The sequence below is a fragment of the Dasypus novemcinctus genome, chromosome 7 (assembly GCF_030445035.2).
Source record: "Dasypus novemcinctus isolate mDasNov1 chromosome 7, mDasNov1.1.hap2, whole genome shotgun sequence".
In the NCBI taxonomy this organism is placed as follows: Eukaryota; Metazoa; Chordata; class Mammalia; order Cingulata; family Dasypodidae; genus Dasypus; species Dasypus novemcinctus.
The window spans coordinates 28,363,397-28,381,818 of NC_080679.1; the positions used below are offsets into that span (position 1 = coordinate 28,363,397).

Below are 18,422 nucleotides of genomic sequence, written 5' to 3' on the forward strand. Positions count from 1 at the left end.
AGCTGTAAAGAATGATAGAATAAACATTCATATACCTGGTACCCACCTTAAGAAATAAAGCATATGCCATAGAGTAGAAGCTCTCTTCTACCTTCTATGGCTCCATCTTCCACCCACCTCCAAAGGTGACCTCTAATTGAATCTGGGTTAGACCATGGCATAAGTGAGATTTCTTTACATACATTCTGCCATTTAATCATCACTGTAATCAAGTGAGATAAGTGTTATTTACCCCCATTTTTATAGATGAAGGATCCAGGGCTTAGAGAGCTTAAGTAATGAAGTCAAATTTATAGCTAATGAGTTGGAGATCCAGGATTTGAATCCATGTTTGTCCGACTGCAAAGTCTGTGCCTTGTACTGTAGGAAGTTCAGAAAGCTACCAACTATTTTCCAAAAGTGACATATAACATTTATATTCTAGGAACTGATGGATAGGCTTTAGCCTCTTGGCTTTTTGTGTCCTGCCTTCTTCCCTTTATCCATTTTATTATTAGAATTTTTCTACCTAGATGCAGTGACCCAAGCCCAGTGGTAATTAGGAGACCTAATTAGGAGTCCTAGTCCCAGCTCTGCCATTGTCCAGCTGTGGGATTTGGGGGAGTCCCTTAATGTATTTGATCTTTGGTTTCTTTGTAAAATGGGGTGATCAGATTTTTTTTTTAGGTACTGGGACCACGGATTGAACCTGGGACCTTGTACGTGGGAAGCTGGTGCTCAACCAGTGAGCCACACCGGCTTCCCTGAGCTGGTTCCTTTGTTTGTTTGCTTATTGTTGATGTTTGTTTGTTGTTGTTTTTAGGAGGCACCGGGGATGGAACCTGGGACCTCCCATGTGGGAAGCAGGAGCTCAACTGCGTAGGCCACATTCACTCCCGGGTGATTAGATTTTAATGCATGGTTTCAAAGGTCTTTTCCTGGCTTGACAGTTTCTAGTTCCATGCCCTTCTTATTACAGATTTATGGGCTTATGCTAGTGGAGATTCTGTTGAACCCAACATGGAATACAGGGGGCAGTGGGGCTACCTGTAGTGCCAGGAAGGAAACTGAAGGCCCAGGGGATGTGAATCTTTACCATTTCCCCCAGCTCTTCAGCTTTGGCATCTAATAGCTGAGTAGACATTTCTAACCCAGTGAAGCTGAAGAGCAAGTCTGGGCCTGGAGAAAGGAGACATGACCTGATTTTTAATCACAGGCTTTAGCCCCAAAGAAAGCCAAAAGTTTTGTTCTTTCTTTGAATCATATCACTGTTTTTTTGCTTGTACCCCAACTTTAGGATTGAGTCATATAGGATTCATCTTAAATTAACCATCTTTATAAGGCTTGAAGTTCTTCATGCTTTTCTTCCCTGACTACAGTTCTAAACTATGGAAAATACTGACCAAATGACAATAACGACAAAATACCAAATAAAGACAGTAATTAAGGATAGGATAATAATGCAAATGGAATTTTTTTGGGAATGGTTAGATAATTGATCATTTGTCTGTAAAACATTGAATGACTTTTTTTCAGGCATTTAAAAAAAAAATCCCCCCCCCCCCCCGGCTCAGTTATCCATCCTTTGTGTCTATTTGCTGGGTGTTCTTTGTCCGCTTTCTGTTGTTGTCAGTGGCACGGGAATCTGTTTTTCTTTTTGTGGCATCATCTTGCTGCGTCAGCTCTCCGTGTGTGCGGAACCATTCCTGGGCAGGCTGCACTTTCGTGCTGGGTGGCTTTCCTTACGGGGTGCACTCCTTGCTCATGGGGCTCCCCTACGCGGGGACATCCCTGTGTGGCAGGGCACTGCACGTGGGCCAGCTCCACATGGGTCAAGGAGGCTTGGGGTTTGAACCGTGGACCTCCCGTGTGGTAGATGGACACCCTAACCACTGGGCCAAGGCCGCTTCACCTGAATGACTTTTTGATTTAAGATTTGATGTTACTAATTAAAAGATCTACTTGGGGTAGGCTTTAGGGTTGTCATAATAAATTGCCACAAACTGGGAGGCTTAAGACAACAGAAGTTTATTCTCCCACACTTCTGGAGGCCAGGAGTCCAAAAGCAAGGTGTTGGCAGGGCTGTACCCCCTCCAAAGCTTGCTGGGAGAACCCTTCCTTGCCTTTCCCAGCTCCTGGTGGACACTGGCATTCCTTGGCTTGTGGGCACATCACTCCAGTCTCTGCTTCCATGTTCCAGGTGCCTCTTCTTTCTATTTCTGTGTCTCAAATCTCTCTCTCCTCCCTCTATAGGAACATCAGACATTGGATTTAGGGCCCACCCTGAATCCTAGATGGTCTCATCTTGAGGTCCTTAAATTAATTACTTGTCTGCAAAGCTTCTATTTCCAAAGAAGGTCACATTCACAGGTACCAGGGAAGGGGAGTGGTTGGGACTTTACCCTATTGTTTGAGGGTTACTAGTCAATCCACTATAAGGTACTTGGGGAAAAATGTTTGAGTTTCACAGCATTGGCTTTTGTTTCACTTTTATAGCATGCCTTTCTTCTACCAGTGATAAAAGCATACTCTAGCCATATAGAAATCTACCTGAGCTGTGCTGTGACCCTTGAAATATGATTCTGGAGGCCCAGGTGCAGTCACCTTTAAACAGAGAAATGTCCAATCCACTGGCACCATAGAGTCTACTACCATTTAATATCCAGTACTGATATCAGGGAACTGGAAGAGATGGAAGTGGATGTGAAAGTGCTGCAGTTGAAAAGCCACTGTACTAAAGCATCTTTCACATGGTTTACTTTGAACTTTTCCTGAGAAGTATAATTCTTACTCTCTAATTTGCACTGGCTGTTAATGAGTGATAAGCATGATGACTTTCCAGTTGTTCAGAAGCAAAAGAAGAAAGGGAAAGAATGAACAACATGGTTGGTTTTCATTTGTAGCTTTCAAGCCTCCTAAGTGAAGCATCTCCTAACCTTTCACATCTGCCTTGTTCTCTGCTCTGCTCAAGACTCACCTGCATTTTTCATCCATGATAACAGGATTTATGCACCTGTCTGTGGACAACAGAAGAGAACAGACATCAGTATTTTATTTCTCCACTGGGCCTGGAATTCCCACTAGAGAAAAATCAAATTAAATCTCAGTTTGCATGTGGTGACTATTTCATGCCCACACGTGAAGCCTTTCTAAGAGAGAATTGATTTGCGCCTGTGGGTGTGGGCAACAGAATTGAATAAATAAAAGGTTTGGTTTTAGTCCTTCTCTTCCAGCATGCAGAAGAAGTTGCAGAGGCAAGCATCACTGACGTTTGTTGTCCCAGCCCTAGCTCCCCTGATCCTTTGCTGGTTGTATATAGTACTTACTATGTGCTAGGCACTGTTGAAGATTTATTTTAAAGATTTATTTTATTTATTACTCTCCCCTTCCCCCCCGTTGTCTGCTCTCTGTGTCCATTTGCTGTGTGTTCTTCTGTGTCCACTTGCATTGTCAGGTGGCACCGGGAAACGGCATCTCTTTTTTGTTGCGTCGTCTTGCTGTGTCAGATCTCCGTGTGTGCAGTGCCACTCCTGGGCAAGCTGCCCTTTTTTTCACGTGGGGTGGCTTTCCTTGTGGGGTGCACTCCTTGCACATGGGGCACCCCTATGCCGGGGCGCCTATGTGGCACGGCACTCCTTGCGCATGGCAGCACTGTGCGTGGGCCAGCTTACCACACGTGTCAGGAGGCCCTGGGGAGCTAACCCTGGACCCTCCATATGGTAGGCAGATGCTCTATCAGTTGAGCCATCTCCACTTCCCTGTTGAAGGTATTTTATGTCTATTAATTAAATCCTTGCTATAACTCTCTGAGGTAATTACTTTTATAATCCTCACTGGGCAGTTGAAGAAACTGAGGCACAGCGATGTTAACTTAACTTGCTGAGAGGCACACAGGCAGTATTAACTCAGTGCTGTAGCAAGTGCAGAGCCCCCCACCCGGTGTAGGAGGTGTACAAGTGAAGCTTTTGTGGTGTGTGATAGAAATTGTGTTTGAAATATGAGACTTTCCCTGAATTGCCATAGCCTAGGGTCCGGAAACACTGGCTCCATCTTTCTATAACAAGGCCAGTGAAATCAGGTGCCAGTGGGAAAGAGGGGTAGGGGCAAGGGAGGGTTCAAGACCCTTAAAAGGAATCACTACCCACTCTACAGCTACAGTACTCTTTTACATTCGACAAGAGTTTTCCATTACACAGGTGGTTGCTTCACCTTTAAGCTGATCAGATCATCTTCCTTTGTAAGGGCTTTAAAAAAATGATACTGTCAGTGAGATCTCTCTGGCCAGGACCCAGATGGCTGCACTCTGGCCCCAGTGCCCTTTCACCATAACCTGCTGCTGCGTTTCCTGAGCCAGGTCTCTGAGCAGGTTGTGCAGGGCCGACACCGCTGGCCCATGGCCTGCCCGCAGAATCCTGCGGTTCACCGAGCCTGGAGCCCGGGGCCAGGCGATGATTCACAGGTGCATCTGCAGAGGCACGAAGGCCTCCTCTGGAGGAAGGTGCTCCGGGCAGGAAGCACCCCATTCCAAGGCTGGCACTTTTACTTCTTGAATGTTGTTCCCCAAACAGGACAAAAACGTCCTCAGGTCCAATAAGTAGGAGACCAAGAAGTCGGTGATGAATAAAGTTGACTTTTAAAGGGTTTCTTCTCAGGCAACCCCCAGCATTCCTATTCTCTTTTTGTGATTTATTTTAGTCAGTCCCAGTGATGTTGGAAGTTCCTGAGAAGATCAGGTTTCTTTCTCTAACGTGTCATGTGATCTAAGTTTCCAGGAACTTTTATTCTCTAGATATCTTGAAGTGATCTTATCACTTCACCTTGGCTTAAAAAGTAAATTCTGCTTAAATGCTGAATTGATGGCATTTAGTTTAGATTGTTTGTTTGTTTTTTGAGGTACTGGGGATTGAACCTAGACCTCCTTGTATGTGGGAAGCCAGTGCTCTACCCTCAGCCACTGAGCCACATCTGCTCCCCCCTGAATTTGTTTGCTTCTTGTTGTTTTTTTTTTTTCAGGAAGGCACCAGATCGAACCCAGGACCTCCCATGTGGGAAGCAGGTGCTCAACTGCTTGAGCCACGTCTGCTCCCCAGCGTTTAGTCTTGTTAACAAATATTTGGTTTGTGCCAATCATATAGGAGGTAATCTGTTTTTTTGTACTCTTTTATAAATTAATTTTGGTGAGACAGGGAAGAAGCCCTGTACTGCCTGTTTCCCCAAGCAGTAGAGGTTTCCTGAATTGCTTCTCACTTAGATTTTCTTTTATTATGCGTTTTAAAAATTTGCTTGTGTAAGTGTGATATCAGAGACTTGAAAGCATACAAAAATATATATGGTATAAAGAACAACTATAAACTCAATATTCTTATAGCCAGTCCCCAAGACAAGAGATGGCTATTGCCAGCCCCATGTCCCTCCCTGGTTGTATTGAAACTTAAGTGATAGTCATTTCCTTTCTTTTCTTGATAGTTTTCCCACCTATGTGTGCATCTTAAAGATGTACTTTATTCCTGCTTGCTTTTAAACTTTACATAAATGGAATCAAACGGCATATGTTCTTGTACAACTTGCTTTGTTTGCTCAGCTTTTGAGATTCACCATGTTGTGTGTAGCTGCAGGTCCTGGTTCTCATTGCTTGTTAATAGCATTCCATTTTGTTCTTCCATTCTACTGTTGGTGAACTTTGGGGTGGTTTCCAGTTTGGGGCTTTTATGCATGTTTTAGATGTTAAAGTGGGCACATAAGATGACTTTGTTCATCCTTTAGCCACACTGGCCCCTCCTGCTTCTTTAGATACACCGAGCTCGCCCCTGTCTCAGGTCCTTTGCACTTCCCTTCTGCTCTGCTGGACTGCTCTTCCTCTAGTTATCCTCATGCATGACTCCCTTACTTTATTCAGGCCTCTGCTCAAAGATACCCTCCTGGAAAGTGCTCCTCTGTAAGAGTCCCCTTACCCCTTCTATCTGTCTCTTACCTCACTGTGTGCTTCTTCATAGCCCTGATCATCATCTGACATAAGCATGTGTGTTTATTGTCTGTTTCTTCTAGAAGACTATGAGCTCCACCTTCATAAATTTAAACAGCAAAAAAATTGTTAAGAGTGTGCGTAAAGCCTGGGATTCCAGCCTGGCGCCTGCTGTTCAGAGCCCTGTGGACTTGGGAAACAACCATTCATTTGTTCAGGCAGAAGGATCAGCCAGTGCAAGGGCCCTGAGGTGGGAGTGGGAGTGGTGGGTTTCAGGAAACACTAAGAGGCCGGAGTGGTGGAGTGTATGTGGGACCTGTGGGCCCCTGTAGGATTTTGGCTTATACTCTTGAGTAAGTCATCTTAAGTCATTTGAAGCCAATAAGGAGTGAAATGATCTGACTTACACAGTAAAAGGATTGCTCTGGCTATAGTGTTAGGAATAGACTTAGGGGTTGGGGGAGGCAGAGGTAGAAAGGGATAGATCAGTGAAAAAACTATTGCAGGAATTCAGGCAAGAGATAAGAAGTCTTGGCTCAGGGGGTGGTAGTAGAAGTGGGTATTCTTTGAATACAGAGCCAGTGGGGGTTCTGATGGATTAGATATAGGGGCTGAGAGAGTATGGCAGTGCCATCATCTGAGCAGAAAGGCTACTTGTGGGCCAGGTTTGATGGAAAGATGAGGTGCTCAGCTTTGGCAATGCTGAACTTGTTGAGTTGTGTGGTAGGCATTCACGTGGAGTTGGAAGGAAGAGGTTTGATATAGGAGTCTGGAATCTGGGAGAGAGTTCTGAGGTGGGGATACAGGTAAGGAGGATTTGAGAATCTTTCTTAAGCAGATGGTGTTTAAAGTCACTTTGAAACCAGATGAAATGATCTGGGGTGAGGATAGGCAGAGGAGAGGGCAAGGACTGAGCCCTGGGGCTCTGCCATGTTTAATCCTCTTGAGCCTCATTGTCTCCTCAGCTGGAAGAAAGATAATGCTTGTCCTGCCTGAGTCACAGGGTTCTTGTCAGGATTGTCTTCTGACCTGGCACGCACCATTCAGATGTGTGAAAGGCGATCACATGGGGCTCTGTTTCAGCCGTGTGAGTGGAAAGCCTGAAGGGCAGGAGCACATGGGGAGGGGTGCCAGAAAAGAGGTACTCTTTTTCTTCCTTTCTTTCTTCACACTGAGGAAGGTCATGTCTGTGGTGTTAAAGGAAGTCATGAGCCTGGGTGATTAGATGCTGAGAAAAGCTCCAGAATCTATGGAGCAGCATTTATACTTGGGTTTAAACTCGAGATAAGAGAAAGGAAGTCACAGCGTCTGTTTTGGAAGTAGTGACACAAGTAAAAAGGAAGGAAGAAGGGAAGGTGGGAGAGAGGAAGAGAAGGGGATCTTGGATTCATCTGCTTCTTCACAGGAAGGTTTCCATGGAAGGACAAAGGGAAAGATCTAGCTGTTAGGGACGGATAGGCAAACCATTTCCTCATGTGAGACAGAGGAGGCGGCCTTGGGGAGTGGTATCAGACAGCCTCTTGAGGTCTGTTTTTCTAGGCATTTGGCTAGAGTTTACCTGAGATTTTCTCTTCCCTATTTCAGAGCTTCTGTCTCAAGCCAGTGGGTGCTGATACACGGCCTGAGGGGACAGTGGCAGTCAAGTCACTGGAACTGCTGTCAGGGCCAGCCTGTGTGCACCGTTTTGTGAGATCTTCAGAATCTTTTACACACAGACGTTTTTAGTAGTGACGTATTATGGGGAACTCTTGGTGAAGAGCTTGAAAGCTGAGGAGTGCTTTGCAACTCCTGTCCCCAGCCAGGGAGTCTAGCAATTCTAAACCTCATTTTAGCTATAGATAGTATAGATAGAAGACTTCTGGTGGGTTTGGTATTGTGCCCCTAGGTGGGATTGGGGGTGGAATCTGACACTTATGTTTTGAGAGTAAGAGCAGCTTCAGCAGGTAATATCAGAACAACCTCTCAAATGCATGAGGTTAATAAAATATTTATCATCCGCAGATGGTGGCCAGGGGCAAAACAGCTGCGCCCAGTTACTTTAGAACCTTTTAGAAATCATCTCATCTGGGAGAGAAAATGAAACCCTTGACCCAATGCCCGCCCCACCCCTCTCCACCCAGACCTCAAGGCCTTTCTGCAGAATTCTCTTTACTCACACCCCAGAACCCCTCATGGTCTTGGGTACACAAAGGTTCCCAAGCTGCTGATCTGTTTGCTTTAGGTTTTTCTTTTCTGGCCTCTCCTCTCCAAGGGTCCAGAGTTTTAAAACAAAACAGAATGTGCCTTGGCTGGTTGGGTTGCAGCTGGGCGGATGGGGTATAGCTGGGCCGGCTCTCCCAGGATCTTCAGACCCTTCTGAGTGAGCTCACACCCTCATTCACTCTCACCTCCACCCGTCTTCTAAAATGCTTCAGTTATTAATTTAATTACTTACTTAGCAACAAAGCCCCACATTTCCTTTGTCTCAGAGAAATCTGACTCGTGTAACCGTGTAACTGCGTGAATCAGAATAACGTGGCTAGAACCAGGGCCAGGTCGAGGGAGGCACTGGAGCGGAGCAGGCATGTCACATACTGTTCCGCTCTTAGGGGGTGCCAGGAGCTCACCCCCCTCTCTGCCCCAAGCTAATCATGGGGTGCCAGGGGGCTCTGCTAGGAATTAGGGCAGAGCTAGAAGTTGAGAGAACCCGGGAGGCCCAGAGCTGTCTGGAGAACCGAGCAGTTATACAGCCCCAGTGTTGACCTTTCAGGGCTTCATGCGAGTTTGTAGATTCAGAATGAGCGATTAGTGTTTTATCTTGGAGGTGTGTATGTGTGGGGAGAGAGAGAACTGATTATTCTGGTAGATACTGGTTGATTTCTAAATTTCCGCTTTAGGGACATTTTTAAAAGGTGTTAACAATTCTTTACATGTGTGATTTTCTTCCGTGGACCAGGATCACAGCTCAGTTTGCTTTGCTTAACAAGTACTTTTAAAGCCACTACAATGTGCCCATCCTGAAGGAACTTAACCTTTATTTTTTTTTTGAGGTACAGGGCCGGGGATTGAACCTGGGACCTCTGTGTGGGAAGCTGGCACTCAACCACTGAGCCACATCAGCTCCCCTGAGTTGGGTTTTTCGTTGTTTGCTTGTTGTTTCTTGTTTTTAGGAGACACTGGGGACTGGACCCAGGACCTCCCATGTGGGAAGCAGGTGCTCATCAGCTTTAGCCACATCTTAACATTTTCAGAGACAAGACTTATGAAACAAATTTGGGGAAAGATAAGAGGTGGATTTTGGGAAAGTACAGGTACCCCGAAGGTAGGAATACTGTGATGGCAGCATCTGTGGTTATAGCTGCTGGGACAGCTGTGCACTGGAGGTTTGGATGACTTGAGGAGGGGGCTTTCCCTGGGAGGAGACCCAGGGCATTTGTTAAGTCTGTTCAGGGAGCCTTTCATCCGTGGGAGAGAGTCTGACTGTCTCCATGCATGCGTTTGTTACCTGAGCTGCTCCGCTGGTGGCTGCCTCCCTCTCACAGCATTTACATGTTCTCTTGTGATGTGTGGCTCCTTGGAGAAGCCCCATCAGGGGCTTCCTGCAGGGAGGGTGCAGGAGAAGAAAAGCAAGTCTGTGTTCTTTTTTTTTTTTTTTTAAAGATTTATTTATTTATTTATTTCTCTCCCCTCCCCCCTTCCCACCCCAGTTGTCTGTTCTCTGTGTCTATTTGCTGCGTCTTCTTTGTCCGCTTCTGTTGTTGTCAGTGGCACAGAAATCTGTGTTTCTTTTTGCTGTGTCATCTTGTTGTGTCAGTTCTCTGTGTGTGCAGCACCATTCCTGGGCAGGTTGCACTCTCTTTCATGCTGGGCGGCTCTCCTTACGGGGTGCACTCGCGTGGGGCTCCCCTACGTGGGGCACACTCCTTGCACACATCAGCACTGCGCATGGGCCAGCTCCACACGGGTCAAGGAGGCCCGGGGTTTGAACTGCGGACTTCCCGTGTGGTAGACAGACGCCCTAACCACTGGGCCAAGTCTGCCACCAAGTCCATGTTCTTGTCACGCCCTCCCTTCCTACCCCAGATGGTTGTGTAACATGAGGGATGGGATGTCGAAGCCTGCAGCTAAAGCCCTATACAAATGGAGTGGTGGTTTATCTGGGGTGAGAAAGGCAGAAAGAAATTGGTGTCCCATGCCTTTCCCATGCCTTGTCCCAGAGTTCTCTCTCCCTTGATTCTAGCCTTTTTTTATGGCTGCAGTCTCCTCTTGCCCACCTCCTCAGTGGTTATAGCCCTACCCCCAGGGTCTTTCCTCATTCACCATTCTCAGACCATTGCTTTGATCCCATGGTTTCCATGGTGATGGCATGTGCATTTCTTCCAAATCTAGATCTCCCAGGCCTGTCCCTTACTCCTAAACTCAGATCCTGAGCTCAGACCAGGACAGCTCTCTGAGGTCCTGCAGGCTCACAAGGGCAGCCCTGGCCTCCTCCCCACTATCCCCGTGGAGGGCAGCACCCACACAGGGTCCTTTGACTCCTCTAGCTCGCATCTCTATATATTGCTCATCACCCAGTGCTGTTTCTCCCCCTTAAATTCTGCTGGAATGGGTCCTTGCGTTTCTGTTCTGCTATTCCCTGGTTCACATCCTCGTTCACTTTCACCTTGACCCATATTTCAAAAGGTTTAAAATTATGTCTTTATTTAGCAATAGAGCCCCACCTTTTCTAAGCCCCACAGAAATCTTCCTTTAACTCTAACAAATAAGACATACACAGAGTAGCTGCTTTGGCTGTGGGTGGCTTACGGGTGCATTCTATCCTGACCAGAAGAGTCCTATCCATCTGCCCCTCCCTCCTTCCTCACTGTGCCTCCAAATCCCCCTGACACTAGGATTTCAAAGGGCGTGGCCTGAAGACCACCCACCTACCTCTTGTGACAGCTGAGGAAGACAGCATCCTAAGCCGCCTCCTGCTCCTTCTTCATCTTGCCTCCAGTTAGTTCCCTGAAACCCTGATCTAACACAGTTCACAGGGAAAAACTTAACTCCAACAGTATCCTCAGTCTGACCCCAAATTACCTTTTCTTCCTCATGTCCCTCCATTTTCTCCCTGTGCCACATGCTATAAACACTCAGGCAAACGAGAAATTCCCCAACCCAGGGGGCACTGTAGGCCCCCATAATGCTGCTTACTACTCCCGCTGCTGTTTGTTCTAAGCGATGTCTTTCCCCTTTCTTGGTGGGAGATATGTATACCTCTGGTCTGGCTGAGATGTCATTGCTTCCAAGAGACCTTTCTTGAACCTCCTTCTCTTGCTCAATTCATCGCTCCTTCCTCTCTGTTCCTGCAATATTCTTTTGCCCTTTTTAATTCTTAAATGGCACTTATTGCATTATAGTCTTGTTAAAAACAGAGATGTTGTCATATTTACTTTCATGTCTCTAATGTACCCAGCCCAGGATCCAGTATACAGCTGGCAAGCTTCCATGTTTGTTGAATAAACAAACTACCTAATGAATAAATGAATGGATGGATGCATTTGATACTCTCTATAAAGCCTGTATGAGCAGGACACCAGAACATCATTTGCCTCTCTTTTTGTTGGCTTGTCATTCTTCAGGAGAGCCAAGCTATAGGGCTCTCTAGGTGTCAGCCAGCCTAAGTACACATGGTATGTCTGAGCAGGATCTGATCCTTTAGCTTTGATCACTCTCTAGCTGCAGACCCTAAACTTCTGACCTGCAGCCAGAATGATTTAAGGTACACTATTCAGCATCCATTCTCTAAACACTGAGCCTGACTCAGGTAACTGACCTGCTGCCGGCCTTAGTTCCCAGATCCCACCGCTACCCTTTGCCCCAATTTTTATAAGTCAGCCCGGGTTGGCAGCCTGACCTGTACCCCATTGCTCCAGCACTGGGACCCCTACCTTGCAGACATGGGCCTTCTTTGTTGGGTGGGTTCCTGATTATGCATGCCAGTCTGGTGACTGTTGCCTTGCTTCCTTTTGAGAGATTACTGTAGTACCAATTTCTGAGAATTTCACATTTTTTGATACCTCAGCATCATCTTCTGCCTGCATATCAGTTACTCTTATCCCACCTTCGCAGGTGCTGTCTTCTTATCTGTACATCTATTGCCTGTCCTCAATTGCCTGCTCTCATGTCACACCTGCAGCTATGTTTGTCACCCCATGGCCATGAGCTGTTCTAGTTCTGCCTCAGCGGATGGTGTTACTCACCATCCAGGTGTACAAGCTAGAGAGCTTGGAGTTGTCTTTGACTCTTCCTACCCCTGCCCTCTTTGCTGCCTGCCCCTTCCCTATACTGAGGCCCTAACCACATACCCCTCCTTCTATCTGCTACTACTCTTGAATAGTGCACTCCTCTTCAGCTCCACACCATTGTTCTAACCCTGGTACCTTTCACCTCTCACCAAAGTTATCTCAATTGCACCTTAATGAATCTCCTGAATCCACTCTCTACTTCTCTAAAGCATTCTCCACATAGGGAAATCTTTTAGAGATATAATACTATTCATGACATGTCACAGTCCTGCTTAAACACTTCCCATGTCTTGCCTTGCTCTCAGGAATAAAGACCACAATAGAAGAATGTTGGAAAACATGGCCTGCAAAACCATGTGTATCTGACCCCAGCTACCTCTCCAGCTTCCCTTGCACTCTCTGGCCAATGCCATCTTTCCTCTAATGCACACACCCTACTTCTTCCTTTCCCAGGGCCTTTGAACATGCTATTTCATTTTCCTGGGACTCTTTTCTTTCAACTTAAAGCTCAAACACTCCTTCTTCATTATGCCTACCTGACAGCTGCACCCATGAGGATTTTCCATCACCATCGTGCATATGTGCCCATGGCTCCCTGAACATTGATGTGATTGTTCATTAATATATTCCCCTCTCTAGTCTCTAGTGAGGTCCAAGCAATAAAATGCTCATCATTTTACTGAGCCCTGTGATTAACATATAGTCAGCCTGGTAAGTATTATTAGATGAAGTGAATGACCCCAGCATGACCCTACCTGTCCAGACCCACAGAAGTTAACTGGGGCCACATCCAGGAATGTCCACTCTCCCAAGTCCAACCATAAGTACCACCTTATAATGGATAAATCATAAAACAAACGTATGAAATGGGGCTACCTGAGTGCTTATTCAACATCCCACATTGTTTATTGAAAGTATATGGATTACTGAATTTCGGGGGTGTAAGGCATTTGATAGATTTTACGAACGATTGTACTCTAAATTGACTGTGCCCCCTTGAATTCAGAGTTAGTGAAAACTTCATCTCTTCATGTTAACAGTTTTCTTTTACTCACAACAAGAATTCCACACCCTACTAGACTTCTGCTTGTCTTACTTGGCAGGGGTATTCAGTGCTGCTTTAGTGTTTAACTGTAGGAATTACCTCTGCCCAGGCCCCTGGTTATGGCTTTGCTCTGTTTAAAGTGATTATTTTTTATGGTTCTAGTGGATTATGCTTAATTATTAAAAACAATTCAGAACTTTTTGGTGTAAATTATATGTATATAGGTATATATTACAAAAATCTTAACTTTTATTTTTATACCATAGTGATAAAACTCCATATTCCTCATTTGGAGCAACTCTTGTGAGAGATGATGAAAAGAATTTGTGGAGTGTGCCTCATGATATGTCCCACACAGAGGCAGATGATGACAGAATCCTGTACAACTTGATAATTGTTCGTAATCAACAGGCCAAAGACTCAGAGGTGAGTGGTTTCTGAGATATCCTCATGTGCAGATGTTAATGTACAGTGAAAAAAAAACAATTTCCTTAGAAGACCACCTTCTCTAGTTGCTAATTAGAGCTAGTCTTGATAGACTTGCTTGATAATAGGTAAGTCTCATTTTGCATTATTACCTTAATGGTATAAATTATATGTAAGGCAGTGATGTTGAATAGCATGAAGATAGTTCATCATTTAAATCCCTTCAACAGTCCATCTCTTAATTTTTTTTTGCTGGTTTGGCAAGCCAAAGTTTGATGATTCAGATTTAACCAGGCTGAAGGGTACTTTGCATTATAACTAATTTTTGAATTTATAGGACATGAATAAGGAGTTTTGTTTGTTTGTTTGTTTAAAGCCTTTTAAATTATACATATTGATCAGATGACATCTGTGTTATCATATTTGATATGGTTTTTATGAGAAGGCTTGAAATCACTAACAACCAATAACACAAATGTATTGGTGTGGGAATGTTAGAATATTAAAAAGAAGAGAATTTGGGGAACCAGCAAGATGTTGGTAGAGTAAGGAGCTCCTAGAGTCAGTTCTTGCTACAGGGCAGTTAGTAAACACCCAGAGCTCTCTGGAGCTAGCTGAAGCACCGGTTTAGGGGCTCCAGGAGGCCAGAAGAGCATCCTGTAACATCCTTGAAGGAATAGAAAGAGGAGATTGCCACTTGCAGAGAAGACTCATAAGTAGAGCACTCCATGCCACAGAGGCTGGTGCACATTCTCCACTGGAGGCACAAGTTGCCTTGGGAGCTGTTCCCCGGCTGGAATTGAAAGCTTCACTTCCCAAAAACGGGGGAGGAAGAGACAGTTGGGCACCAGTTTCAGCTACTGATGAATAAATTCATCGGACTAAAGTATAATTCTGAGAGCAGCTAAAGTTTGAGCCTATCCAAGCCAGAAAGAGGCCAGTAGCCGCCATCTGAACTCTGCACCTGGCACGAGGGGAAGCGGGGCGGACTGAAAATCCCAATGCTGGTGGGGACTGGCTTCTTTCCATCCAGGTGAGATTGCCGCTCCAGCCTAGGCTGGAGGAAGCTGGGGGAAACTGCCAGCCTTTCTGGGAAATTACCGGCCAAGCCACGGAGGCCAGTGATTATCCTACTCTGGTGGCATGAGCCGACCCAGGAGATATTCTGTGGCTGGAATTGGAAGCTCCATTTCCCAAAAACGGGGGAGAAGGAAATGGTTGGCTGCCAATTTCGGCGACTGATTGGTAAACTCGGCTGGCTAAGATATAACCCTGGGAACAGCTAGGGTATGAATCAGCCCAAGGCTGAAAGAGACTGGTAACTGCCATTTTGACTCTGATCCTAGCCTTTGGGGAAGCCAGGCTGACTGAAACTCTCCATGATGGTAGGAACCAGTTTCTTTCACCCAGATAGATTTGCAGCCCTAGCCTAGGCTTCAGCCCTGCCTCTGGCAGGGAGGAGGCTGGCATGCCCTGCACCAGCCCATCCAGGTAATTGCAGGTACCTTTGGCTGGCACAATGGAAAATTGGAAGTCTACCAGGGCAACTGCTGTCATCTTGGACCTGCACTGCATAGATTGCTGCCCACACCTCCATCTCGATCCCCGCTCCAGGCAGGGGAGAAAGGGGCGTGAAGCTTCATCAGTCTCTCTGGGCAACTATAGTCTAGGCCTGCATGACTTGGATTACTCCACACACCTGTGACTCTTTCCCTACCCCTGGCAAAGGAGAAAGTTGGGATAAGCTTCATTGGTCCCTCACGCAATGAGGGCAGCTTGAGCCTTCATAGCTTATAGCACCAACTACATGCTTGGCTCCTGCTGCACAACCAGCAAGGGAGAAAGGGCAGGCACCCTAAACTAAAGAGAAAAACTGCACCCAGAATAAATACTCTAGTAAGCCAGATGCCAAGACACCAGCAAAAAATTACAATCCACAGCAAGAAACAGGAAGATACGGCCCAGTTAAAGGAACAAGATAAGCCTGCACATGACATAAAGGAGTTGAGACAACTAATTATAGATGTTCAAACAAACCTCCTTAATATTTTCAATGAGATGGCTAAAGAGATTAAGGATATTAAGAAGACACTGGGGGAAGTGGATTTGGCTCAATGGATTGAGCATCTGCCTACCACATGGGAGGTCCAAGGTTCAAACCGAGGGCCTCCTGACCCATGTAGTGAAGCTGGCCCACACATAGTGCTGATGCGCACAAGGAGTGCCTTGCCATACAGGGGTATCCCCTGTGTAGGGGAGCCCCACACACCAGAAGTGCACCCTGTAAGGAGATCTGCCCCGTGCAAAGAAAGTGCAGCCTGCCCAGGAGTGGGGCCACACACACAGAGAGCTGACGCAACAAGATGACGCAACAAAAAGAGACACAGATTCCCGGTGCTGCTGACAAGAATACAAGCGGACACAGAAGAACACACAGTGAATGGACGCAGAAAGCAGACAACTGGTGGGGAAGGGGGAGAAAAATAAAGACACTAAATAAGCACAAAGAAGAATTTGAAAGCATACATAGAAAAATAGCAGATCTCAAGGGAATGTAATTTGCAATAAATGAAATTAAAAAACCATTGCAATCCTGTAATAGCAGATTTGAGGAGGCAGAAGAAAGGATTGGTGAGCTTTAAGAAATGGCCTCTGAAAGTGAATATACAAAAGAACAGATGAAGAAAAGAATGGAAAAAAATGAACAAGGTTTCAGGGAACTAAATGACAGCAGAAGGTGTGCAAACATACGTGTCATGGGTATCCCAGAAGGAGAAGAGAAGGGAAAAGGGGCAGAAGGAATATTTGAAGAAATAATGGTAGGAATTTCCCAACCCTATTGAAGAACATAGATAAGATATCCATGTCCAAGAAGCACAACATACTCCCATCTGAAAAAATCCAGATAGACCAACTCTGAGACACATACTCATCAGAGTGTCAAATGCCAAAGAAAGAGAGAATTCTGAGAACAGCAAGAGAAAAGCAATGCATAACATATAAGGGATAACCAATAAGATTAAGTGCTGATTTCTCACCAGAAACCATGGAGACAAGAAGACAGTGGTCTGATAAATTTAAGATACTATAAGAGAAAAACTTCCAGCAAAGACTCTTATATCCAGCAAGACTGTCTTTCAAAAAAGAGGACAAGATTAGAATATTCACAGATAAACAGAAGCTGAGAGAATTTCTAAGCAAAAGACCAGATTTTCAGGAAATACAAAAGGGTGTGTTAGAGCCTGAAAAGAAAAGACAGGAGAGACCTGGAAGAGAGTCTAGACATGAAGATTATATCAATAAAAGTAACTAAAATTGTCAAAAGAGTGGTTAAAATAAAATATGACAGATAAAACTCAAATAGGAATAAGCTTAACCAAAGATGTAAAGCACTTTTATTCAGAAAACTGCAACTCAATGTTTAAAGAAATCAAAAAAGTCCTAAATAACTGAAAGAACATTCCATGCTCATAGATTGGAAGACTAAATACCATTAAGATGTTAATTCTACTCATATTGATATACAGATTCAATGCAATCTCAATAAAAATTTCACCAGCATTAAAGAAAAAATTGAGAACACAATCACCAAATTTATTTGGCAGTTTAAGTGGTCCTGAATAGCCAGAAACATCATAAAAATGAAATGCAAACTCTCATCTCCAGACTTTCAAAAATGTACTGTAAAATGTGGAAATATATAGAGTGGGTGGTAACACACAGTAACAGCTAGTTTATAAATGAGGATGTGACTGAGAATGGTAGTCTAGGTGTGTAAATGCCAATTGACAGAATGCTAGAGAATAATCTAGGAACAGAATAACACTGTAAACCAAGAAGTGGATGAGAATTGTGGTTGATGGTACAGATGGAAGAGTGTCCTTTGTGAGCTAGAGCAAATGTATATCACTACTGCAGGGTATTGGGAATGTGGAGAAGCATGGGAAAAATACAGCTGAATATAAAAACACAGACCTATGGACTGTGGTTAGTAGTAATAATATAATATTCTTGCATCTATGTGAAAGATGTCCTGTGTTGATAATGAGGCCGTATGGAAAATGTGAGCCAATGTACCCTATGGACATGGTAACAATCATATGATATTATTTTATCTGTAGCAAATGTTCCACCAAAGTGTGGTGTGTTGATGGAGGGGTGTTGTTTGGGAATTCTGCACATGTGCATGATTGTTTTATAAGTTTACAAGTTCTGTCATAAAAAATGTATTTAAAAAATAATAATAGGGTGGGTTGGGGGAAAACACACCAAATGTAAGGTAAGGACTATAATTAGTAGTAAGATTTTGACAATATTCTTTCATAATTTGTAACAAAGACAATGCAAGGTGTTGGTGGAGGGTTGATGAATGGGACCCCTGTATAATGTTACGCATGTTTGCTTTGTAAGTTCTCAAGTTTTACTATACACTTAATTTTTTATGTGTGTTCATATATAAATGATATAAAGATAATAATAATAGAGTTGGTTGGGGGAAAAATACTTTGGTTAGTAGTAATATTTTGACAATGCTCTTTAATCATTCATTAAAAAGGTTTAACAGCAATGCAAATTATTGGTGGTAAGGTGAATTGTGAGAGTCCTGTATGATGTTATATATGTTTGTTTTGTAAGTTCACAACTGTTGGTATACACTTATTGTTTATGTATGTTTATATATGAGTGATATACTTCAATAAATTAAAAAAAAATAAAAGGATTTGGGAGCAGATGTGTCTCAAGC

General features: G+C 44.5%; 1 protein-coding gene across 1 annotated transcript in view; it reads left to right on the forward strand.

Annotated features, from left to right (window-relative positions):
* Nucleotides 1-18,422, forward strand: part of MREG (melanoregulin) — a 108,881-nt gene that overhangs the window by 32,078 nt on the left and 58,381 nt on the right. Inside the window, exon 3 of the mRNA XM_004483167.4 lies at nt 13,519-13,678. Within this exon, the coding sequence (XP_004483224.1) occupies nt 13,519-13,678 (160 nt within the window). The remainder of the gene's footprint in view (nt 1-13,518; nt 13,679-18,422) is intronic.